Consider the following 26,127-nt stretch of genomic DNA (forward strand, 5'->3'; position numbering starts at 1 on the left):
AAAGCAAATTGTCTTCCAGTATTTTCTGATAACATGCTGCATTCATCTTGCCATCAATTTTCACAAGATTCCCCATGCCTTTAGAGGTCACAGTCCCTCAAAACATCAGTGGTATTCTGTTCACTATAGGCCTTGTAGACCACTCTCCAAACAGCGCTTATAGTTAGGACCATAAACCTCTATTTTGGTCTCGTCACTCCAAATTACAGTATGCCAGAAGCTGTGAGGCATGTCAAGGTGTTGTCGGGCATATTGTAACCAGGCTTTTTTGTGGCATTGGCACAGTAAAGGCTTCTTTCTGGCAACTCAACCATGCAGCTAATTTTTGTTCAAGTATCATCGTATTGTGCTACTTGAAACAACCACACCGTCTTTTTTGAGAGCAGCCTGTATTTCTCCTGAGGTTACCTGTGGGTTTTTCTTTGTATCCCGAACAATTTTTCCGGCTGTTTTGGCTGAAATCTTTCTTGGTCTACCTGACCTTGACTTGGTATCAAGAGATCCCTACATTTTTCACTTCTTAATAAGTGATTGAACAGTACTGACTGGTATTTGCAAGGCTTTGGATATCTTTTTATATCCTTTTCCATCTTTATGTTCTATTACCTTGTTACGCAGGTCTTTTGAGCCTGCTCAGTGCATCCACATGAGAGCTAACAAGCTCACTGACTATTTATACACAGACACTAATTGCAATTTAAAAAGCCACAGGTGTGGGAAATTCACCAACTTCTTGCCAGGTGGGCTCTCGTCGCCACTGGGATGCCCTCCCTCCAATGCCTGGGATGCCCTCCCTCCAATGGGGGAAGAGTCACTGGCTTGTTGTTGACTCTCTGTTGCGCACTTGTGCAATTGGGCTGTACGCTGCTGGCAATACTCGGCCCTCATTCAGGGGGGTTGCGGTTGGTGGGTGTCCCTTTGGTTGATGCCTGGCAATGTGGGTGGATTGATTTCCTGCCTGTTGGGCCCTGTCTGGGGCCTCCCCCGGGTAGGGCCACAGTGTCACTGGACCCCCCCGTCTCAGTTCCAAGGTGTTACGCTGCTATATTATTGTGCTGGGGGATATGAGGAATGCACTTCTAACTTTTTTTCAGTCTCCTCCAGTTTAAAATTTTAGGAGGAGATGAGGTCCTGGTCCACACCTGCGGAGTACCTGGTTTGGGGGGCCCGTTGCTGTCCCTGTCCACCTGGTCATACTTCTTACCTAGTCTAAAATCAAATAGACTCTGGATTTAGCCCAGAGAAATGTATTTATTATTCCAATTGGACTCTTAATATCTCACCCGGCACAGCCAGAAAGGGACTGGTCACCCCCCTGAGCCTGGGTCCTCTCTAGGTTTCTTCCTAAAATTCGACCTTCTTAGGGAGTTTTTCCTAGCCACTGAAATTCAACACTGTTGTTTGCTCCTTGGGGTTTAAGGCCGGGTGTCTCTGTAAAGCACTTTGTGACAACTGCTGTTGTAAAAAGCGCTTTATAAATACATTTGATTGATTGACCTTTAATTGCCGTTTTCACCTGTATTTAAACTTTTGATCAGGACAATTTGGGTGATTTCTGTTCTCATTATGATTTAAAAAGGAGCCAAACAACTATGTGATAATATATGGCTTCATATGATCACTATCCTTACATGTTTTCATGATCAGTCATATTTTCTAAATCAATGCCAAAATGTCACAGTTTCTGCCAGAGTATGCAAACTTATGAGCACAACTGTATTGCCAATATACTACAGCTAAGCAATGTGTCCAGGCACTATCATATGCTTTTTTACACTTGCCAATATACCAGGGCCAAGTGCTGTATCAGGGACTCCACCAAGTTTTGAGCCTAAGAACAAATCATAGCAGAGGTATATTGGCCATTATTATTATGCTTTGATTCATAATTGTCCAATTGTAATGCACAATTACTAGAATTGTAAAATGTTACCAAATATCGAGTTTTTGTATTAATTAAAACTCTACTTTACGCATGGTAGACTATGTATAATGTGGGGCAAAATCCATTGTCCACATCTATACCATGGTAAATTATGCACTAGGATGACGTTATTTAGATGTATGGCAGTTCCATCATAATTCAAAGCTAAAACCATAGTATATTTCCATTATTCAGAATCATACCCATGAAATAAATAATTCAATATGTTTTCTTTTTTGGGGTTGGTCGTTCACATTTTATCTTTTTAGCTAATTATATTTTTAAATTAAACGAAGTAGACTAATAAATAAACAATCCGCTTTATTATTCTAAAACTGTAGCTAATATTATTCCGCATTCATAAAGCAGTCTATTTCGAATTCGTGATAAAACTGTCATGATTTGCCAAATAGTGTAGCTAGCATTTCCCCACCCAGAGAACGTTTTAGGCAATTTATCTAGGTATTTTAATGAGCTCAGGTGCGTGACAGCTCTTGGAACTATCTAAAGGTATTTTGCAGCTATTGATCTTGAAAACTTCACTGCTCACAAGCAAACTTTGGGGATTCCATTTTCTGTGAATTAATTAACAGTATACTAAAATGTTGTTTTAAATTATATAAAATATTATTTAAAGAATGCTGTACGAAACTAAACACCACAGTTGTCTTACTGAAGGACAAAAATCTCACTCACCCCCACCCCAGTTACAGCGTCAGAGGGATAGTTTGCTGCTTGCTAGAACTGTGGGCGAGCCATTCGATTCCTACCGAGCAGCAAAATGGCCGACCGTCAACCAACTGACTTCCCAGCGCTTTAAAAAAATATTCTGCACATTAGGTTTACAATATCGTAGTACTTACTAATCAAGAGTTCCAACGAGTATATTTCTTTGATAGCCACATACTTGACTAATCGTTTAGAGGTTGTTTTTCATGTAGCCTCGAATGCCTCAAAAACTAGGATTTCGCACTAAAGCACTTTAGCCACGGATGAAGGGGGAAATAATCTTTGCTTAGCTAGCTAGCTGGCACGCTAGCTCAATTTCATATGTGATTCCTGAGGTGAGCATTTTCTTTTACGATTTGCAAAGTTGGTTAACTGCATGCGTTATGTGCGTATTTTGCAATTATATGTTTCATTTACATTAGGCTAACGTTATTGCTAGCAGTCTTGTACGCAGCAATTTTCTGTCGACATCGGTGCTAAAATGTAACTAGCTGTTGTAGCTAGCTCAAGAGCTAGCATGGTTACAGAAGGTGCAGAATCGTTGTCGTCGCGCGAGTAAACTTCTCAGATCATGCTATCTTGACTTCGGATATATTTTACGTTCCCTAGTTCAGTCACGAGCGGGCCAATGTAGCTAACAACGATAACTTAGAAATATTGCATCAACGAACGTAAATATCTTACGGCTGGCAAAATGTTTCTTGCATAAAAAACAAAAATGGTGGTGTTAACTTGCTTGCTAACTAATTGGCTTTGGAGCTAGCTAACCGTTACTGTGTGTAGTTGATGTAGTTAGCTAGCTAGCTTTCTGACGTTAGTCTTATTCAACTTGCTTGGTCCGTACAATACCTCACGTGTACATAAATATGAATTGACATAATAGCTTTACTGGTTCATCATTTGCTAGAAGTAAATTAAAGCTGCTACCAACAGTTCTACGGATATGTAGGAAACGAGCGTTTTCGTGAACTGAGCTTGTCGTCTGTCATGTCCTGTAGTGTCAATTTTTCGCCAGCCGCAGCTTCGTAACGACGGCCAACATTCATTGCATTGGCATGGAGCGTTTTGTTTGCTACCTGCCGTTGTTGAAACGGTCAGCATCTGAATTGGCGTACTAACGACGAATTTCGATAACTAGTTAGCTATATTGTTGCACATAGCCAGTGAAAAGAGCTGAGCATCTATGTATGATCAATTATAGCTGCTGCCGATAACTACAGATGTCTGCTTTAGGGCCCCGGGCCCCTGGGATCATGACAACTGTGTGCCGTGGCTTGTAGCTCACAGTGGGGCCCCGTAGCCTTTAGCAAGCTATGTGTAGCTATGTCACTGAGAAATAAGTGCCATTGACAGCTGCACACATACACACGCATAATTATCAGTTTTGTTTTCCGTACAGGTCTTTGGCGGAACATTGTTAATGATAATGTCACATTGGCTTATCAGTAGAACATGGTAGCAGTTCACATGTTTTTGTGTTGTAAAAGACAAATTTTTTGTTTGAATGTTTTATGGATTATTTTACTTACATAGCAACCCGTTCACTATGTCTTGCCTTTCAGAAACAGTACCTGAATGCTAATAGGTGTTTCAAGTCTGACTTCACATCCCTTAAGTGCTGTCACAAGTGCAATGGTGTAGACTGGCTACAATTAAGAAAAAGGTTTTGAAAACGCATTTGGAAGTGATACCATGCCTCTTTAACAAGAATTGACTAAAAGCCTTTCAAGCTTAGGACAATACCTTAACACTCATAATAAGCCTGGAATTTCCTTCAGGTTTATTATGGGTATAATTACCGTATTCACAGTACAGCACGTGCCCAGCAATCCTCTGAGCCGTAGGCCATGAATCATTCAGCCATTGTGGCTCATGGGACACTGCTGGTTCAAAGGATAGTTGCACAGGTTTGTAGTGATGGGGGCGGGGGTGTTAACACACAAGTCATGCCATTACATTTGATATGTTGAATAGTTTACACTGGCAATGCAATTTCTGCTTGTTGGCTGTACCCTCACCAATACTGAAGTGTATTTCCTTCAATTCCTTGTTCTCCAGCATCTTTTAAAATAGGGACAGTTTTACTTTTTAAATAGGCACATTTTGTTTCCCACACCTATTCCCATGATACATTTAAATGTGTTTTCCTCATGGCTCTCATCTAGGCAATGTATGGTGAGCAATATGTGGAACATCAATTTTCAATAAAAGTTTAGTATCAAAGCAAAACATTAGGTGTGGAATGGTTAATCAAGCCTGTGATTCAGTATGTGTTGTGGTCTTTGTGCTGCAGCTCGGTCCATATAGCCATACATAGACTGATAGGTGCAAAATCAGGAATATGCTACCAAAACATTGACCTTTTGTAAGTGTCATCACAGCCAGGGGTTTGAATCTTTGTGTGGCATACCGCCATACAGCCAAAAGAGGACCACCCTTTGTCCTCTTTTGGCTCTGCACTGTCAAGGATGGATAGGTGGGATGTCGGATTGGGTGGCCTTATTATGCTCTAGCAAATAGGCCTACTTGTAATTGGACCAGTGGCTGCCGGCTCAGAAGTGGTTGTTGGTTGGGTATCTGCTCTTGCAGCGGATATGGTCTGGTAAATATTAATTGCATAAGCAAGCAGTGATGTGGGAAGCAGAATGGCTTGGTGAGATGTATGTAGGAAGACACTTATCTTTGACACAAAACCAATTGCTTTTGCCTGGATGAATGGACCCCTAAACTGAATGAACCCCACATGGACACTTGTGAGACTGATATTGGGGTCATGACTATAGACCTGTCATTTTCATCTCCAGCTCCTGAGTAATGTAATGGGCTGACACAGATAGACAGATCGATGATAAACTTTTCAGATTCAGTTTCAGAAGTAAATTTTCACATAATTATTTCAATATTCCTCAACCTGTTATAACATCACAGCTTGCTTGAAACACCCAAGTATTAAACACAACCTGATAGCAGAAGCAACTGCCATTTTAGAGATATAGAAGTCAAGGTTGAATAAATTACTATTGCCCTGCATGAGATGCTGCCAACAAGTGGATTAGACAGCAGTGTTTTGGCCACTGGTTAAATACATTTCTTGTTGGGGTACGGGGTGTCAACAAGTTATTCCTAGTTAGATTTATGATACATTTATAAGAAACCTCCCCATCTGGCAACACTGCCAATATGATAAACGTTAACTCCTACTGTCACATTTGCTGTGCGAAATCGTTTTGCTATGCTGACACAGGCGGTTTGAGATTTTGGGAAGGCGATTTTGAGTTTAATATGCAGGAAAATCCCTGCATTATACCTGGTTATAGCAACGACATTTGCGCAAGCTATAAGCCCTATAAAAGATCACATAATATTGGCAGTGCTTGAATAATTTTCAGATGAATTTAAATAAATCTTTACAGACTGAAGGTAAGTGACGACACTGGTAATAGACAGTGTGTTGTGTTACTTGTCAGACACGGCTGCGTAAGTATGAGAATATTATTTGGCTACTTTTTTTCCCCTGGATTGATGTTGCTTGTGTCTGGTCAGTCTCAGCGGAGGGAGCAACCTAGACCGTCCCTTAACACTGTCCCTTCAGACTGACCAAAGCCAGGCGCTAATGGGAAATTCCTGTTTCTGCAGCTTTCACAAAATATTACCACCATAACCAGAGAAACTGAAATATTACTTGTTTCTGAAGCGCGTGCAAGTATTTAATATTTCCAGGAAGGTTGTCAATACGTTTGTTACTTAAAGATGGTTGTACGCGAGTGGAGAAGTACATTTTATGGCATATGTAAAAGTGGTGACATTGCTAAATAACTGACTCATAAAAAAAAAAAAACACAGCTCTGCTTTATTTGTTGACAGCCTCTCTTTAGGCATGTAGAATCAGTATCAACCTTTCCATGCATGCAGGGGACACAGCAGGCACCATCATTTTTTTGCGAATTGTGAATGCAGACATTTGATATCTTAAGATGCATGAATGAGGTCTCTTTGGCTACCTGGTTCATGGGGCGGTTGGAAAAAGTCCACCTGCCTGCAGTACAATGAGACAAGTTAATTAAGTAGCAATGTTGTTTTGTGACCACTTCTAGAATGCATTTCCCAATTTGCTTTCCGTTTTCCGTGCTAGACTACACAAAGAAATTCTCAACTGCAAATGCAATGCGAAAGTTACACTGAACTGACCTCAGAAAAAGCACTGCCAATCTCTAAAATATGTATATAATTGTGATAATCGCAATGCATCTTTGACACCTTAAGTGTCATGACAGTTTCAGATTGAGGTTGCTTACAATTCCCAGCCTCGTTGGTTTTTGTGTAATCATGTTTTTCTTCTCTCCCAGAAAGGAGTATCAGGAAAGGGAACTGTAGTTCATGGAAGACAAGAAAAGGAAGAAAGACGACAAAAGAAAAAGGGAAGCCTCTCAGAAGGTGAACTTGTATTTTCATGCCAAATACATCTTTTTAGAACTGGGCTTTGCACATGCTAGTTCAGATGAAGCCGATTATAGGCTACATATCAGCATTCTGTGTTTGCCTGACCAGCGGGACCTTCAGGATTGGAAGGTTGTATTCAATACACACCAGTGTCAACAAATGTAATGTTGTGAATCGATTGTTGATTATGCTCTTATTATGCATGACACTGTTCAGGTGCAGCTCTTTTAAAGTCACTGCCAAACATTTTACTGTGTTGCATTGGGTTTCTATATTATGTATGCGTAGTTGTAAGTCATTGGCTTTAATAATGATTTATATAGTTCACCTTGTGCCACCTCTTCATATGTTTTTTCTTGTTTCAGGTTGCAGAGCAAAAAAACAAAGGTAAGCAGTGTCTTTATCCTCTGCTAGATTTACCTGGTTTCTATGTTCACGAAGTAACACCTGCATCTCTCCGTCTGTTCATACCTGTTCTGTCCTTGTCAATATCAGCAATTTTGGGTTTCATAAACGTTTTTGTGGAAATTAACAATGTTTTAAAAATGTAATGCATTTAAATGTGTAATTGATCTCTGGTCAAGAACTCTATTTCAACAGTTTTTAGTGGCCTAGTATTTATATGCAATTATTAGAAAGTTCTTCCAATGTAAGTTTCTGATTCAGACCCATTATTTGGGAAATACTCAAATGCACACAAGTATTATTCTTAAAAATACCCCAAACAGAAATATAAACGCAACATGTTTTTAAATAAGCCATTAAATCACGGACCTTGCCTATTTTTTCTTCTATTTTTTTTTTAAGATCTGTCAATTCACCTCTTCTGTCAAAGATGATTGCTAGATTGAATGCTTTATTACCTATCAGGGCACTTCCTTTTGGCATCATAATTCTTATCCCATTAGTCTTCTCAGTATTCCTAACTGGCATCTCCCTCTGTTCTTCAGTGCCAGAACTGACCAAGCCCTCGTCCACCCAGTCTCCTGCCGCCCCCAGCTCTGCTTCCCCCAGCCCTGGACCCACCCCCTCTGCGTCCCCCTCCCCTGCCACCGCGGCTGCAGGCGGCGGCGCCCCCCCTCAGGGCGGGAACAATGCGAAGCGGACGTCGGTGGCCAACGGACAGCCCCCCGCAGCAGGCACCCAGGCCCCCCAGCGCTACATGCCCCGCGAAGTGCCCCCGCGATTCCGCTGCCAGCAAGACCACAAAGTGCTACTGAAGAGGGGCCAGCCGCCGCTGTCCTCCATGCTACTGGGTGGAGGCACTGGGCCGGGGGGAGGAGGGGTGGATGGCCCCAATGCAACCATGGCTGCTGTGTCAGGTTGGTTTTGGTCCCTGCTGTAATTGATATCATTTCAGTTTAGACTCTGGTCAAATAGTGCAATACTGATGTGCATCAATGCTTCCTATCTTTGACAAAGACAATAGAACACAGACATTTTTTTATTGTAATGTTGCAAATGGACGTTGTTGCTTGGTTGGTTGCTATGGTTAAGAGCTATAACTTTCAATGTATTTATTTAATTGTATTTTAATCCGATCAATAGAGAACCTGTTCTCATTTTCAGCAGCAACCTGGCCAAAGGTGAAGAGTGGACAGCACAGAACTATATAATGTAAAAATATAAATTGACATGACATACAAGGGAAATAAATAGCCGCTATAGGGAAAGGAATATGAAATGCTATTTCACACAACTCTGTGCCATTGAAATTAATCGCAGTCCGTAGAAACAAAGCTCTCATCTGCTGTTGTTGCTCATGCTATGTTGACATTGTCCCTGCTGTGTTAATGCCCAGTTATCAGCCTTGCAAAACAGATTTTTTTATTTAAAAGTGGCAAACATAGGCTACGTATAGCAATGACCACATATGCCTCTTGCTAGAAGATCAATGAAAGAGACATATTTTCTGTTAAAGGACAATTACACCAAACAAATATGATTTTCCAGGTCTAGTTTTTTATTTTATTTGTAAGATTAGAAGATAATTATAGGCCAAGAAAAAAAATACAAGGAAAGTGTTTTTGAAGGGACGGGTGTATACAGGAAGGTGTCATTGAAGGGACTGGTTTACACAGGATGGTGTCAATGAAGGGACTGGTTTACACAGGATGGTGTCATTGAAGGGACTGGTTTACACAGGATGGTGTCATTGGAGGGACTGGTTTACACAGGATGGTGTCATTGAAGGGACTGGTTTACACAGGATGGTGTCATTGAAGGGACTGGTTTATACAGGATGGTGTCATTGAAGGGACTGGTTTACACAGGATGGTGTCATTGGAGGGACTGGTTTACACAGGATGGTGTCATTGGAGGGACTGGTTTACACAGGATGGTGTCATTGAAGGGACTGGTTTATACAGGATGGTGTCATTGAAGGGACTGGTTTATACAGGATGGTGTCATTGAAGGGACTGGTTTATACAGGATGGTGTCATTGAAGGGACTGGTTTATACAGGATGGTGTCATTGAAGGGACTGGTTTATACAGGATGGTGTCATTGAAGGGACTGGTTTATACAGGATGGTGTCATTGAAGGGACTGGTTTATACAGGATGGTGTCATTGAAGGGACTGGTTTATACAGGATGGTGTCATTGAAGGGACTGGTTTATACAGGATGGTGTCATTGAAGGGACGGGTGTACACAGGATGGTGTCATTGAAGGGACTGGTTTATACAGGATGGTGTCATTGGAGGGACGGGTGTACACAGGATGGTGTCATTGAAGGGACGGGTGTATACAGGATGGTGTCATTGAAGGGACTGGTATCATTGGCATGAAAGGGGGGTGAGGAAGTTACCAGCAGCAGTAACAACATATTCATATACACAATGAATGGGGTCGGCACAAGATTTGAACATTGAGGAACTCCCACATACGCAACCAAAGTTGTGAACGGTCAAAGAAATTGTATTCAAACAAGTCCTCTGAGATACCCAGATTGCTGAGTCTATTAATTAGGGCGAGATGGTTGACTAAATCCAAGGCCTTTGCATAATCAATAAAAACATTTACCAAATGTAGACATTAATCGTGTCTCATGTTGTTTCCAGATTCCAGTCCAGGCTATGTGGGTCCAGCTGCTCCCTCACTGCCCCTAACCTCATCATCCTCATCAATCGCTGCTTCTTCTACTACTTCAAATTATGCAAATTCCACGCGGGGGGCGGGCTCTGGCAGCCTGCCGTCCTCTCAGGGCAGGGAGAAGGTCATCGTGGACGGTTCGGACCTGGAGGAGTGGCCTAGTATTGCCGCTGGTGACGGAAACGGTGCCGGAGGTGGAACTTCGGGGCCGGGAAGTGGATCATTGGGGGAAGTTGGTGGTGGAATGCCGAACAGCAGTGCCTCGTGGAAAGGTGGCGATCCTGTTAGTCCTTCGACCACTTCCTCGTTCTCAATGCCCAATGAATGTATGCTGACTGGCAGTGTGCCGTGGGGCTCTGCTGCCTCGCAGGGCCCTGTGGGAGGGAATGCAGCCCCAGGGGTGTCGTTGCCCTCCATTCCCAAAGCCTCCCCTCTGCCAGTGGTCCCTGACGGATCCCTTGGTGGCAGTGGGGGGATCCCTGGTGCCAACTTCAACCCAAATGCCAACCCTTCTGCCTGGCCCACCTTGGTGCAGCAGGATGGGGCTGGGGAAGCTTCCTCTGAGGGTGGCCCCCAAGCTTCCCTTCTCCAGCGCCAGGCTGGGCCTCTGTCTGCCAACATCCCCCCCTCGGCCCAGGGGCACCCACCTCTAGCTGTGAATCAATCCTCTCATCAGCACCAACTTCACCAAAATCAATCTAGGGACAGAGAGCACCCGTCAGATGCTGGGTGGGGTGTGGCGGTGCTGGAGACGGGAGCAGGACCAAAAAATGCGGGAACAGGGGAGGGAGCCGAAAAAGACTGTGGCGGAGGGGGCAACGGAGGAGACAACCTCTCCGCCTCCCAAACCTCATCGTCCCCCTCCTCATGGGGAGGCCAGCCTTTCCCTGCTGCCAACTCCAAAACGGGTGCCTCAAGGACTGACGGTTGGGAAGGGGGAGCTGGTGACGGTGGAAGCTCTGGTTGGGGATACAGCGGTCAGGCGGGTAGCGGGGGGAACGGGGTATCTCAGGGAGGGTGGGGTGTTGGCGGAGGAGGAGAGAGAGGGTCTTCTGTTGGCAACTGGGGCAGTAATTCGGGTGGGGTGAGTGGAGGTGGTGTTGCCGGTAATTCCGGAGGAGAGGCAGGTGGAGTCGGCGGGCGCAGCGGTAGCAGCAGTAGTGGGGGCAGCAACGGCAACCCCCCTGCTGCCTCTACCTCCCCCACGTCATCCGCCACGACTCCCAGAGCTTGGGACAATCAGAAGGGTGCCGGTGGGGGCGACGGTGGCGGGGGAGGGGCCGATGCGGGGGACTGGGGGGGTGGTAGGGGGGGCAATTCTTCATCCAGCGGCGGAGGGAACTCCAGAGGTGGAAGCAATCACAATCAGCACCACGGGTACGGCCACCACCGGTCATCACACCCCCCGCCGCCCAACCCTGAAGGGGCCTTACAGGCCATGCTCAGCCGCAGTGACCTGGACCCACGCGTGCTCTCCAATACAGGCTGGGGCCAGACCCAAATCAGACAGAATGTGGCCTGGGACCTAGAACCGGGGAAAGGAGGTTCTGGGTCGTCTGCTTCATCCAAAAACGCTCCGTCTGCCGTGGGTCCGTCTTCTCAGTATTCCGCTCCAACTACTGATCCCATGGTTCCTTCCCCTATCCCTGTCTCCGCTCCCAACCAGAACTCCAACCCTTCCCTCGGGAACTCCAGTGTCTCTGGGGAAGGCTGGGAGGGTGGCAACAGCAGCAACTCCCTACCCAACCGTGGGCCGCCTCCGGGATCCAACATGAGGAGCCCTTCTGGGGTACCACCTTCTGGGCCAGTGGCCACTGGAGCTGGTATGGGGGGCGTTGGCGGCCTTGGACCGGGCCAGGGGAAGCCTACGGGAGGCTGGAGTGGGTTAGGACCAGGGGAGAGCCAAGGAAAAGGATGGGGGAATGAGGCGTCAGACTGGGGTGGTGGGAGGGAGCGTAGTAGAGGTGGAGGAGGGTGGGGGGATTATGGACAACAGGGTAACCAAGGTGGAGGCGGTGGTGGAGGCTGGGGAAGTGTCCAGGAGGAAAAGGCATCTGGAGGTGGTTGGAAGGAGATTGGGAGGGAGGGAGGTGGTTGGGGGGGGCAGAGGGAGAGGGGTGGTGGGGAGTGGGGAGAGCGAGAGACCAAATCAAGCGGAGGAGGTGGATGGGGGGAGGACAGGAAAGGAGGTGGAGGAGGCTCAGGTGGGGGGGACTCAGAAGTCGGTACGTGGGGCAGCTGGGACGAGGCAGCCCCAAGAAGAGCTTGGGGCGCAGGTGGTACGGGTGGTGGAGGAACAGGAGCGGACACGGGGGCCGGCAAACCCCACCAGGGGCGTTGGAGTGGAGGGGGGAAGACGCCAAACAGCCAGGCGGCCTCTCTAAAAGGGCCCATGGCATCACAGCAGCAGCAACAATCACAGCCCCCACAGCCAGGCCTGGACCCAGGGGCCATGCAAGGAGGAGCGGGGGGCTGGGGGAGACAGCCGGGCCCCCAGGCCCAGAACCAAAGTAGCTCAGGCTGGACAGCCGGGCCTATCCCCAGCCGCCCTGGTGCAGGAGACGGGGCGGAGTCCAGCGGGTGGGAAGAACCTTCACCACAGTTCATCAGCAAGAAGATGGACATTGACGATGGGACGGCGGCCTGGGGGGATCCCAGCCAGTTTAATTACAAGACTGTCAACCTGTGGGAGAAGAGCGGCGCTCCCGCCGGGCAGCAGCCACTAATGCACGGCCAGGGACCCGGACCACCTCCCCAACAGCAGGCTCCAGCGCTCCAGCACCAGCCTGGGCCTGGCAGGCAGCCCACTGGTATGGCAAGCAGAGACATCAATCCTGCCCAAGGACCTGGGAAAGCACCAGGTAAGACACGAGCAGGTGGGGGAATGTGCTATACTTCATCATGTTGCTGTTCGCACTGTCATGAGTATAAGACTACCTATGCTCGGGCATTGCTGAGGCACTGTAGAAAGCCTCCGAAACACTAGCTGGCAATATGCTGTTTATTTCACAAACCCTTAGAGGGATAGTGCTTAAGCAAATCAGTCCATGTCACTAATGGATTTCTCCCCTGCGTGTTTTCGTAGCTCCGTCGGCCGGCTGGGATGGTAGCGCTCCCTCCGAGCCCCCGGTGGACAACGGCACGGCAGCCTGGGGGAAGCCCACCGAGACTCCCACCGGTTGGGGAGACCCTGGGGAGGACGCTGGGAAGACCACGTCCGGCTGGGGGAACCCCTCACCTAACCCTGTCAAATCTGGTATGGGCACTTAATACTGGAAAGCCTAAACGTATATACCTATTGCTCAGGTGGTCGAGTTGATTTCTTGGCAATAAAACGGATGAAGGGCAACACCGAGGCCTAACTTTGATTGCAGACATCTCTCAGCAGTATTCTCTTTTTCCAGTGTTTGTTGAAACAAACAAATGTCTAAGCTGAATCTCTGAAATACGTGGTTGAAGTATATTGTTATACAGCTTGTGAATGTCGGTTATATTGGCAACAACGTGACATCAGTCAGATGGGCCTAACTGTTAGAGTATATGACCAGTAACCCAAAGGTTTCTGAGTCTCTGAGCTGCCAGGGCAGTTGTTCTGTCCTTGAACAAGGACAGAACAACTGACCTCTATATATGAGTATCTTCTATGACCAGTGTTAATGTAAATGAGAACACCTCCACCAAGACATAGGTCTCTATTAGTCTGTGTTAGTGACTGTTGCATGTTAGTAGGCAATTCTGGCAACTAGTAAGGACAGGTAAAGTTGGAAATATTTCAAATGTTTCCTTATAAACCAGTTCATTTGTGTTGATTTGCTTTGGGCATTAATGCTGTCCTAATGGAATTTAATTTTAACAACGCACCCTAAATCAAATAGTGTGATGCAAATGTTTGTTCCTCAGTCGTCCTTGGTGATGGCTGTTTAGTTGCCCTGCCTAATTGCCTTTATTAAAAGACCTGCAGTGTGGAGATGATCCTGGTAAAATTGGACGGGGGGCTTAAATAGTCACTAAATGCAGCCGTGTGCCCTGTCAATGCGCACATCATTTGTGTGATGTTGTCCGGCCACCCTTCTATTGTATTGTCACACACACAGCTGTGCAATAACCGCCTTGAATAACTGTTGTTCTCCCAGCAGGTCCAAAGTCTATGCAAGAAGGAGGCTGGGGTGAGGGAGATCAGGGCTCGGTGGCAGCCTCGCGTCACTCCAGCTGGGAGGAAGAGGAGGACGGAGGAGGCGGGGTGTGGAGCAGCACTGGGTCCCAGGGCAGCAGCTCCTCCTACAACAGTGGGGGCTGGGGCCAAGGCCACGGGGGCAAGAAGCCCTACAACAAGGTGCGGGTCGTCTCATTTAGATACCCCAGAGGAGTCTGTCCCTGGGTGGCGTTGGTGAATACAGTTGTCTGACGACAGTGTTTAACGTGGAGGTGTCTGTCCCTCAGGCTCCCCTGAAGGGTGGCGTTGGTGAATACAGTTGTCTGACGACAGTGTTTAACGTGGAGGTGTCTGTCCCTCAGGCTCCCCTGAAGGGTGGCGTTGGTGAATACAGTTGTCTGACGACAGTGTTTAACGTGGAGGTGTCTGTCCCTCAGGCTCCCCTGAAGGGTGGCGTTGGTGAATACAGTTGTCTGACGACAGTGTTTAACGTGGAGGTGTCTGTCCCTCAGGCTCCCCTGAAGGGTGGAGGAGGTGAACCCTGGATGAACCCCATGAATAAGCAGTTCTCCAACATGGGGCTACTGGTACGTTTTCTGGGCAGTTCCAACCCGTGGCACATTTATGGGTGTGCTTGAATTGTTTTACTGTATTTAGTGAGGAATGTTTTGTTGTGTTTAATACATGTAGGATGGCCTAGCAGTTGTCAGTGTTGGGGGTGGTTGTGACTGAGGTAGTCATGGGTGGTATGTGCTGTGTTCATAGGGCGATGACCCTAGCAGTCGCCCCCTGGACCTGGCCCCTGGTCCTCCTCAGGATAAGAAGATGGAGGGAGAGAAGCGAGGGATGGGCCTGAACGACTACAATGGAGAGATGCGTAAAGTAGGACAGAGAGGCGGAGGAGGAATGGTCTACCGTTCGCCCGGTTCCAAAGAGATGGGGTCCGGTGAGCCTGGGCCTTACTACGACAAGGTTAGTCAGCAAAGATTGATAGAGGAAGGTTAAGTCGAGAGATTAAAATGAAATCTTAAATAGCTGCCAAAATGAACCCATGGGTGGTGCCCCAGGATGAACCCCTGGGTGGTGCCCCAGGATGAACCCCTGGGTGGTGCCCCAGGATGAACCCCTGGGTGGTGCCCCAGGATGAACCCCTGGGTGGTGCCCCAGGATGAACCCCTGGGTGGTGCCCCAGGATGAACCCCTGGGTGGTGCCCCAGGATGAACCCCTGGGTGGTGCCCCAGGATGAACCCCTGGGTGGTGCCCCAGGATGAACCCCTGGGTGGTGCCCCAGGATGAACCCCTGGGTGGTGCCCCAGGATGAACCCCTGGGTGGTGCCCCAGGATGAACCCCTGGGTGGTGCCTCAGGATGAACCCCTGGGTGGTGCCTCAGGATGAACCCCTGGGTGGTGCCTCAGACCACATCCCTTTTTTGTGTCTCCCAAATGGTGGCCTTTTTCCTCTGGTGCATTATTGGTCCTACAGGACTATCGAAAGTGTTGCACTATGCAGGGAATAGGGTGCCATTTGGGACACGTATAAATGAATGTTCTTCAAGTCCCTCTTATGTAGTTAACACATTTTTCTATTTCTTCCTTAACCTTCTATGTTTGGTCACCTTCTATCTATCCCTTCGGTCTCGCCTACTTCTCCCCAAATTGGGCAACTACTTCGATTGACTGTCACTGCTATCAGCAGACCTTGCCTTTCACCAATCAGGATGGGTGCCTTGGGGAGGAGTACTCTCCGCCCACTGTCTACAAGCCCTCCCCCCTCTACAACCACACAATCCCCCCTAGACAAGTAAGACTGTGTCCTTGTTTCCTTCAGACCATCAGCTCATTGCTTCACCCCTTACCAGGTCCCAGATGTTTCTGCTTTAGCCCACTCTGACTATTGTTGTGATGCTGTAAATGCAAACATCTGGGACTCTGCTACTTCGCCACGTCTTCCTGTAAATAGACGTTAACTGAGCTACAGATTTAACATTTCATTTTGGTATTCAAAAATAGATGTCAATCACAGATTTCCCTTTAAAGATCATCAAGAAAGTTGATACTAGAAATTGCAGCTGTACATTTTCTCACACCTCCTGGGCTGGATCGGTAAAAGTCAAACAGGTCACTTGTGATCTTTGGCCAGGGAATGTGATCAGCATGAATGTGTGCATTCTGGTTGAGTGACCGGTTAGATGAGCATACGAGGTCACGATCTATGACTCTCCCAAATTTAGTTTTGACAAATTGGACATTGAGTGAAGCAAAGTGAAATGTATTATTGAAGGGACCAAATGTAAGATTTCTACTGTACTACTTGCATAAATTACCAGAAGATGTCTGTAGTTCATTTCAAGTTAATGTTTCAAGGATTATTATTTAAAAAAGTGTTCTGATGGCCTGGTATATTTTCCATTTAAAAATGTTCAGCTGTCCATCTATAGGTTTGCATTGACTTGTCTTCTGAATAAAACATAAACAGTGGCTCAAGGTGCCTCATCCTCCTACACCCACATCTTTCCTTGAATGAATGAGACCAAAGCATCTTAAGGCAGTGGAAACCTGTCAGTGGCCTTAATGATGTGAAGTTAGGTCTGCAGAGAATTTCTAAAAACAACAAATTGTTTATGTGCTCAGCACCCTTGCAAGCAGATAAAACACTTAAGTCTGATTGTGTTGAAACTAAAGTTTTTAATGTATTAAGAAATGCTATTTAAATAAGTGGGTGTGTGTTGTTGCTATATTAGCTATATGCATGATGGCAAACTTAAAAAAAAAAAATATGTCCCAGTACTCATAGCCTAATCATAGATGGAAAGAGGGATGTGACCAAAATGGTCACATCCAAAATGTGCGGCTCCCACAAGCAGAGAGACTCCAGTAAAAGTGGCACCAATAAGAATTCTTAGTCTGGAATCCTGTTATCAGATAGTGCAGAGATGTGCATCCATAGTTAGATGTGCTTTTAACCCCCCCTTCCCCCGTCAGGGTGGCCATAACATGTTTGGTAACAGTGGCAGTGGCATGCCCCAGTCCAGACACCAGCCTGTGGTGCCACCCATCAACCCGTCGGCAGCGATACGAGCGCAAGTGCCTCATCAGTTCCTGACGCCCCAGGTACTGTTGTTTTCAATTCGTTTTTCTTTTATTGTTTTCATGAGACTTGCTGATCAGCATGTACCTAAAACCGTCCACTTTATGTGCTCAAATGTCTTCCCAGAACAATAGATTTTGTTTCTTAGTAAGTACTTCATGTGAGACCTATTTTCAGGGATGTGATTTATTTTACCAGCCTGCTCTTGATCATCAGCTAATGGGAGTGATTAGGCGAGCACGGTTGATTGAAGACAAAAACGAAATCAATGACGAGTGCCCTCACTGATTTGCTTTTTATTAGAGCGGGTATGTGCTAGGCAGAAGATGCTTTGTATTCCACATTTCCATGGTAACACCGATGTTCAATCTTCTAGGTGCCAGGTTCAGTGTTGAAGCAGATGCCGCCTCCTAGTGCTGGTGTGGGTGGAGTCGGGGGTGTGGGTGGGGTCGGGGGTGTGGCAGCAGGCGTTTTCCCCCCTCAGCTGTCCCCCCAGCACATCGCCATGCTGAGCAGCATCTACCCCCCGCACATACAGTTCCAACTGGTTAGTACCTATGTTCCAGTATAACTCCCACCTTAAGTAGTGTTCCAAGAACAGGGCCCTGAGGAACAGCGGCTTACCGTAGGTTTGTTCTGATCAAAGCCATGGTGGATATATATTCACTTAACTATATAGCCCTGTAACGAGTTCCTCAACATTTTAGTTTTGGAAGGGATTGTGAAGTCCCACTTCAGTTCTGTTAGTTCAGACTGCCCTCTTCTCTGGGTGTGATAACAAGCGTTTGCTGTTGGAACAGTGTGACTTGTTACAGCGTTTGCTGTTGGAACAGTGTGACTTGTTACAGGATATAGTAACCGGTGCTTGCAGTGATCTTTATTCAGGGTGTGTTATTCCAGGGCTTTACAGTTCTCTCTTTTCAGTGTATTGTAACAGTATTGCTCACTGTCTCTTTTCAGGGCGTTGTAACAGGTTTTCTGTTGTCTCCTTTTGGGGCGTTGTAACAGGTTTTCTGTTGTCTCCTTTTGGGGCGTTGTAACAGGTTTTTTGTTGTCTCCTTTTGGGGCGTTGTAACAGGTTTTCTGTTGTCTCCTTTTGGGGCGTTGTAACAGGTTTTCTGTTGTCTTCTTTTGGGGCGTTGTAACAGGTTTTCTGTTGTCTCTTCTCGGGGTGTTGTAACAGGTTTTCTGTTGTCTTCTCGGGGTGTTGTAACAGGTTTTCTGTTGTCTTCTCGGGGTGTTGTAACAGGTTTTCTGTTGTCTCTTCTCGGGGTGTTGTAACAGGTTTTCTGTTGTCTCTTCTCGGGGTGTTGTAACAGGTTTTCTGTTGTCTCTTCTCGGGGTGTTGTAACAGGTTTTCTGTTGTCTCTTCTCGGGGTGTTGTAACAGGTTTTCTGTTGTCTCTTCTCGGGGTGTTGTAACAGGTTTTCTGTTGTCTCTTCTCGGGGTGTTGTAACAGGTTTTCTGTTGTCTCTTCTCGGGGTGTTGTAACAGGTTTTCTGTTGTCTCTTCTCGGGGTGTTGTAACAGGTTTTCTGTTGTCTCTTCTCGGGGTGTTGTAACAGGTTTTCTGTTGTCTCTTCTCGGGGTGTTGTAACAGGTTTTCTGTTGTCTCTTCTCGGGGTGTTGTAACAGGTTTTCTGTTGTCTCTTCTCGGGGTGTTGTAACAGGTGTTTATAGTCGTCTCTCCCTCTCTCCCAGGCCTGCCAGCTGCTCCTCCAGCAGCAGCAACAGAACCCCCAGCAGCAGGTCACCTCACCCCAGCAGCTCCAACAGCTCCTACAGACCCAGAGGAAGTTCCCCCAGAGCATACGACAGCAGGCCGACCCCCAACAGGTACTGCCGCTACTCTGACCGTTACCAGAACTACTGTGCGTCCCTGTTGACCCACAGTCGGTACTACCGCTAAAGCGCCTACTGGAAACCACACATCAAAACCTTTTCCTTCTATGAATCCAGTAAAAGGCCACTCATCTGCCGCATGTCTTTTGTTCCCAGCTGGCCAGGATTGTGGCTGTTCTCCAACAGCAGAGGCAGCAGGGTGTGGGAGGGGGCTCTAAACTGTCCCCATCGCACCTGGGAGGGGGTGGCCCCAAACTGCCTATGAACGACACTCTGCCCCATCCCGGCATGGGTGGTTCTGTGGACCTGCACCAGAAAACCCAGGGCTACTCTGGTAAGTGCTGAACGCATAGACAGAAATGGCATGTTTGTCACATGCTTAAAGGGCTATTTCAACCTGGGGGGATTTCAGGTGCCATGTATCAGGTCTAAGAGACTTCTAGGACAGTGAGATTTGTTTCACACAAAATTGGCCAGAAGAAGCAAGGTTTTTTTTTTTTTTTGCGCACCAAAAAACGAGCAAGATCGGAAAAATTAATCTATTCATGTTTTGTTTCATTTAACTGAGACTAAGTTAAAATTAAACATCTTGTAGTTAGTCAGCGCCACACACTAATTTACTGTGTATCCCGCCCCAGGAGAGAATGCATAATCAAACCTGCACACAAGCTGTAGCTAAAGAGAAACATAACCTCTGGTTCCTCTTCAGTTGTTGCAGCATGGATGAAGTGCTGTTGTGAAACGCCGGTTCAGTTGTGCAGTAGCGACATAGAACTAGGTTATCTTGTGTTTTAGAGAGAGATGTTTCTAAACGTTCTTTTTTCTGTGATCGTGTTAGACTCTCCTCAATATTCATCAGCCTGTTTTTTTTAATAGAAGCATTGAGACAGTAAATTCTAATGAAGGAATTTTGTAATGTAATTACAATTAAGTTAATTGATTAATTGTGACTGCCCTACTAGCTAACTTTACAATATTGAACACAAAGGCTTGTCATGATGTGAAGGTTTTGTGTTTGGAAGGGATTTTACATTGTGGTATTGAACCATGCATGTTTGAGCCGGAGTAAGATACTGTATAATGATTTTAAAAGACAATGGTTGCTGGATATATTGAGATGTTCCTGTCTGGGGAAACGCTAACTATTGATGTGTGGCTTGCATACTACTGTAAAACATAAAAAGCCTTCTCCTTTTTAGATATTGATGTCTGGCTACTATCATTGAAACGGTAATTGATTTGAGCCTTTCTTACTGAAAACCGTGCCTGTCGCAATTGATATCGCTCGCAATCTACTGTGAAGTGCCTGCTCTTTTTAAACAAGGTTATTTAGCTGTTATTCTGGCAACAACTAGTTGAAAGAGACCTTATTTTCAATAGCAACCTGTCACAATGTCCTGGGTGTTTGTCGTGTGTCAGGGTATGGTGGAGGCGTGAACCTGTCTGGCCTGGACATGGGGGGCTCTGTGTTGGGGGGTCCAGGGGGCATGAAGGACGTGGGAGTGCAGCAGTCCCGCTTTAAATGGATGATGGAGAGTCACTCTCCTGCCCCTTCTCCTCCTGAAAGCCTCCACAAAAATGGTGAGCCCTCTTGATGTTCCGGCTTGTTTGGTGAATGAATTAACGTGTCATGCCAACCTGAATGCGACGTCCTATCCTGTGTTTGACCTGCCTTATGTCTTCTCCTTCCTCTCCCCGCAGGTCCTATGCCAACCCCTATGAGGCGGGGGGGCTCTCCCTACTCCCAGTATGATATGATGGGAGGGGATGGGCTAGGCATGCCCCCCCAGGGCGACAACTGGCACCGTACTCCTGGGAACAAGATGGGTTCCAAGCCTCAAGGCACATCCAGCTGGCCTCCTGGTGAGTGGTGCTTGGAAATGTCATACTGAGGGGTTTGGTTTAATTTTAGTGTATATGATTTGATCAGATTCCTCAAATGTGTCAGGCAGGAACAAGAGCTTTCAACCCTCTGTAGATCTTTGGGACCCTGGTAAAGTTCTTGTTCATTTCTAAAATCCTGTTTGCCTGTATGTGTTGTCAGAGTTCCAGCCTGGCGTGCCCTGGAAGGGGATCCAGAATGTTGATCCAGAGTCTGACCCGTACATGACCCCAGGGAGCATGATGGGAAACCCTGGGCCATCAAACCTCAATGACACTGAGCACCAGTTGCTAAGAGACAACACAGGTACCTATCAGTGAGCCAGTCTGACCTAAAATAGTCCTTTTCATAAAACAACTTGTTACGTAAAGATTGTCAGCCCTTGTGTCCTCACAAAAAGTTAGACACTAGCAAATACGAATGAAGTGATACCCGTCAACAAATGCACCCGTCAATTAATTGATGCTAGCTAAGCTGTAGAGGGTGTGTTGATGCTAGCTAAGCTGGTGATACTTTGTGTGGTAGAACCCAACCCCCCTCTGAACACCTTGCTGCCTTCACCTGGTGCCTGGCCCTACAGTGCCTCAGACAGCCCCCTCAACAACGCACACAGCTCAGGTAACACACCACGGTAACCTGTGACACAGTGGCTTATGTATGCTTTATGAATGGCTTATGTATGCTTTATGAATGGCTTATGTATGCTTTATGAATGGCTTATGTATGCTTTATGAATGGCTTATGTATGCTTTATGAATGGCTTATGTATGCTTTATGAATGGCTTATGTATGCTTTATGAATGGCTTATGTATGCTTTATGAATGGCTTATGTATGCTTTACGAATAAGTTATAATTTCCTTTGTCACTCTTTTAGAAATTCCTTAATTCTTTTCAGCCAAATTATATTACATTCTGAGAATTGTCTGCGATCTGGAAAATATACTGTTTCTCCCTTTTTATCCATTGGTTTTATCTGTATCATTCAGTATATCAAGTTTCAACTCTTAGTTTAGTCTTGCTGTGGGTTCTGTTCTCCCATGTTTTGTAATAACACAGACCAAGGTTTGACTAGTTAATTTCCTGTTGCCCACAGCAAAGTACACAGAGTACAAGAACAGCTGGCCCCCTGAGCCCATTGGACATAACAAGATGTGGAAGACCAATCGTAACCAACAGTCCCAACAGCTGCCACGCCCTCCACCAGGACTGACCAATCAGAAGCAGGCCTCGCCGTCCCGTGGCCCGTGGCAGGCCCGTGGCTGGGGTGGTTCCGGCGGGAGCCAGGAAACCAGATATGGCCCTGGTAATGTCATAAGTGTTGCTGAGAGGAGTCTCCCTGGGTCCTGCTGAAGTGCTAATGTCCCTTGATCTAGTTCAACATGGCCTCCTATTCCCTATGGGCCGTGATCAATAGCAGTGCCTAGTCGAGGGAATTGGCAGAAGAAATAGCAAGGCTATGTGGTTAGGACTAAGCCATGTAGGTTTCGCTTCAGTAGGGCTTATGTGTCGTTCATAGTGCTGGGACTGAGGCAGAGAGGAATGCCTTGTCTGCGCCAATGTATGGAACTGATCCCTGTGGTTTGTTTGTAACAGGCTCTGCTTGGAGTGATGGGGGGACCTCCAGAGGAAGCTGTTGGCTGGTGCTCTGCAACCTCACCCCCCAGGTACACACACACAACAGAATCCTATGCATGAATGTGCACATTCACCACTCCTCTTTGAAATATCACCTGTACCCCCATCCTCCTTGACCTCTGTCGGCCCGTGTTGTTCCCCTGTAGATCGACGGCTCCACTCTCCGTACCATATGTATGCAGCATGGCCCCCTGCTGACCTTCCACCTCGGCCTGACCCAGGGCAGCGCTCTGATTCGCTATAGCACCCCACAGGAAGCAGCCAAGGCCCAAAGCGCTCTCCACATGTAAGCCCCTCCTCTCAACACGTCATTCAGCCTCAGTGGTGTATTTCTGGATATAAGCCGCTGCAAGCGTCCATAGATGGACGAACAATAACATTCCATGCGGTTTGTCATAGAAACCGGCTTTGATTTAAATCTCCACTGAGAGCACCGGTTCTGTTTTGTTTTTCCTGAAGCTTATGGTAAAAAAAAACATTGCCATGATTCTAGTCTTGAAAGGTGTAGTTTGAAGTAGCACTATACGTTTCCCCCACACCGTGAGATACCATACCAAGAATTTTAAATCCTCAAAATAGACAGAATATATTGAAGATATGTCAAAACTTCATAAATACTTTTTTGTTTTTGTGCGGTATTACATTGAAGGTGTTTTGTGACTTGTGAACTCCTAGTTGTCGGGCAGGTCTCTTACTAACTCTATCATTGGATAATGCCCATGTCATTGGGCAAATCAAAACCAAACCGTCAAACATTGTGATAGATCTCACAAAACAGAATTCTGAACAAGAAATATCAGATTATACTATTTACACATTGTAGTCAATTTTGTTTCTCACTTGGATTAGTGCCACATGAGCCTTTTTCTTGTTTTTTTTAGACAATAGGTTTGAATCTGTTTTATTTTCTTACCTTTTACTAGTGGGTACTATGATAGAATGTCACAATAATGGATAAGAAGTGAACAGAAAACCGCCAACATCCTCCTCTTCTCTCCCAAAGGTGTGTTCTGGGCAATACCACCATCCTGGCAAAGTTTGTGAGTGAGGAGGAAGTTGCTCGCTATTTTGCACATTCCCAGACGGGAGGGGGCAGCGGAACATCTGGGGCCCCAGGGTCCGGCGGAGGCCAAGGGGGCCCCGCGGGGACTGGCGTTGTGGGGGCCAGCAACAACAACAGCAGCAGTGGTGTTGGGAGTGGAGAGAGAGACAGATCCAGGGGAGAGGGCTCCGCCCCTGGAGGTGGAGCTAACAGTGGAGGCGGCAGCTCAGGGCCCATCAGCTCTGGCTGGCAGAGTTTAGACGGCAGCAGAGGCTCCCCGGACCCCGCCCCCACCCAGGGGCCCGGTCTCAGCATGTTTGCCCAATGGAGCAGCAACGGCGGTGGGGGAGGAGGGGTAGGCGGTGGTGCCGGGAGTGTGGAGCCTGGCAGACAGGGTTTGTGGGGAGGCATGGGCGGTGGGGGGTACCCCAGCAGTAGTCTGTGGGGGTCCCCGGCCATGGATGACCGACACGGGATGGGGAGTCCTGCTGCTCTGCTGCCTGGAGACCTCCTAGGGGGAGGGGCGGATTCCATCTGAGTGTGACCGCACCTAATACATGAACACGCTCTCTGAAAAACATGCACACAGAAACACATGCATATACAGTACGTGTGTATATACACTATACACACACTAAACAAACATGCACTTAAGCAAATCCTCACACACCTCCAGTTATATACATTACCACACGCAGATGAATGACTTCAGACTACACTGGTCACATATGCAGATCCACTGATGCTTGTTTTCTCAAACATTGTGTCCTGAATAAACAGTGACGTACTGACACTACACTACACACACACACACACACACACACACACACACACACACACACACACGTGCGCACACAGTTACACGTTCACACACCCTTTTCTCTTAAATGAAGACTTCAACAGCGAGACTTGAACAGAAAACAGTGGAATCCGACTCACAGCCTCAACTGGATGACTCCTCAACCACGTGACAGAAATCTCCCTCTGACTGTGCGTACTGGGGCCCTATCCCTCAGGCATGCACTGTAGAGAAACCAACAAGGTGACACCACACATGGAGGCCCTGTGCGATGTGGAACAACGTATTACAACATAACTGTCTACTACACAAGGATGACTTGATGTTACAGTGCCGGCCAGCCCCGGCCTACAGTACCTACCTACCTACCCAACCCATTCTGACAGATGTATCCACCCTCTCACCCGTTACACACTGCTCTGATGTTTGACAAGCAAAAATGTATCTTGTTGTATGTCATTTTTCCCTGTTTGTATAAAAAAAAGTGGAACAATGGAAAAATCCAAGATGTCCTTTTTTTTTTTTTTTTTTCTTCTAAATGCTGACCTCGTTATATATATTTTTTTTCTTAATCAAGTTGGTTATTATAATGTGATGCTGATGACTGATCACTTCTTACTACAGTAGCTCTAAAAGGTGCCCTCCTGCCTGCCTGTGTGACTGTGCATTATTAGGAGTGATGAGACTGAGGAGGAGATTAGGATGAAGATGATACCGGGAGCCTGTGTGTCGTTGTTGTTGCCGTGGTGAATGTGTTTTTGTCAATGCGAGATTCATTATTAACAAGTGTGTGTGTGTGTGTGAGAGAGTTTGTGTGTCTGACAACTCAGTCAGGGAGGCAAGTACATGTTTGTGTGCGCGCTTACATCAGGGTATGGATGGGTGGGTGGGTGCGTGCGTGCGTGTTCGCGTGCGAGTACTTGAATGTCAAGGATGTGTATGTCACTGTGTATGGTTGTGTGTAGATGGAAAGTTCAAGAACATAGGCACTAATGCATATTTCTCTTAAGTTGTGGTTTTAGCAGCATTTTTTTGTTTTATATTTTTTGTTCAGAATTGCAATAATAACGTTTTTTTTTTTTTTTTAAACCAACTGAAGGCATTCATATTAAGAGATGCCAAAACCTACCATACCAAGCTGAGCTGGAACAGTGTTTTGCAAACACGTGAAAGTTACCAATTGTTTTATTTTGTTGTGTATCAATTTAAATTAAGGCAGGCTTTATCACTCCTGTTCAGGTTCTTTTTGTTTGTTTTCAGATTTTACAAATCAGAAAAACAATTATTTAAGCAAACAAGAACAAGACAATAAAGGTTGAATTAAACTCTTGGGTTGTGTCATTGTCGTGTAAATATGTTAGAAACGCACCACTGCTTCAGACACCAATTTTTCTTTTAACATGATGCTCTATTTGTTACGTCTGACAATCTGACCGGGGTCAATCTCAGTTGAACTTGTCCTGTTTCTCGGGCTCTTTGGCCTGGTGTAAGGCAAGT

General features: G+C 46.5%; 1 protein-coding gene across 5 annotated transcripts; it reads left to right on the forward strand.

Moving 5' to 3' along the window:
- The first annotated feature begins 2,650 nt into the window (after window positions 1–2,650).
- tnrc6b (trinucleotide repeat containing adaptor 6B) lies at window positions 2,651–25,960 on the forward strand. 5 transcript variants are annotated; one of them, XM_029119916.2, is made up of 22 exons: window positions 2,651–2,988; window positions 7,000–7,087; window positions 7,459–7,480; window positions 8,044–8,415; window positions 10,157–13,048; window positions 13,273–13,443; window positions 14,321–14,520; window positions 14,853–14,927; window positions 15,106–15,312; window positions 16,035–16,142; window positions 17,324–17,452; window positions 17,806–17,976; window positions 19,109–19,264; window positions 19,427–19,604; window positions 20,690–20,851; window positions 20,972–21,133; window positions 21,315–21,458; window positions 21,678–21,770; window positions 22,248–22,457; window positions 22,748–22,818; window positions 22,936–23,075; window positions 23,793–25,960. In XM_029119916.2, exons 2-22 carry the CDS (start codon window positions 7,031–7,033, stop codon window positions 24,367–24,369), a joined length of 6,297 nt encoding a protein of 2,098 aa, XP_028975749.2. In that variant the 5' UTR covers window positions 2,651–2,988; window positions 7,000–7,030; the 3' UTR covers window positions 24,370–25,960. The 5 variants fall into 5 exon arrangements, with proteins under 5 accessions (XP_028975749.2, XP_028975750.2, XP_028975751.2 ...); XM_029119917.2 differs by having other exon boundaries at window positions 16,038–16,142; XM_029119918.2 differs by having other exon boundaries at window positions 14,324–14,520.
- The last annotated feature ends 167 nt before the right edge of the window (window positions 25,961–26,127 follow it).

This window comes from Esox lucius, chromosome 5, assembly GCF_011004845.1.
Source record: "Esox lucius isolate fEsoLuc1 chromosome 5, fEsoLuc1.pri, whole genome shotgun sequence".
Classification (NCBI taxonomy): Eukaryota; Metazoa; Chordata; class Actinopteri; order Esociformes; family Esocidae; genus Esox; species Esox lucius.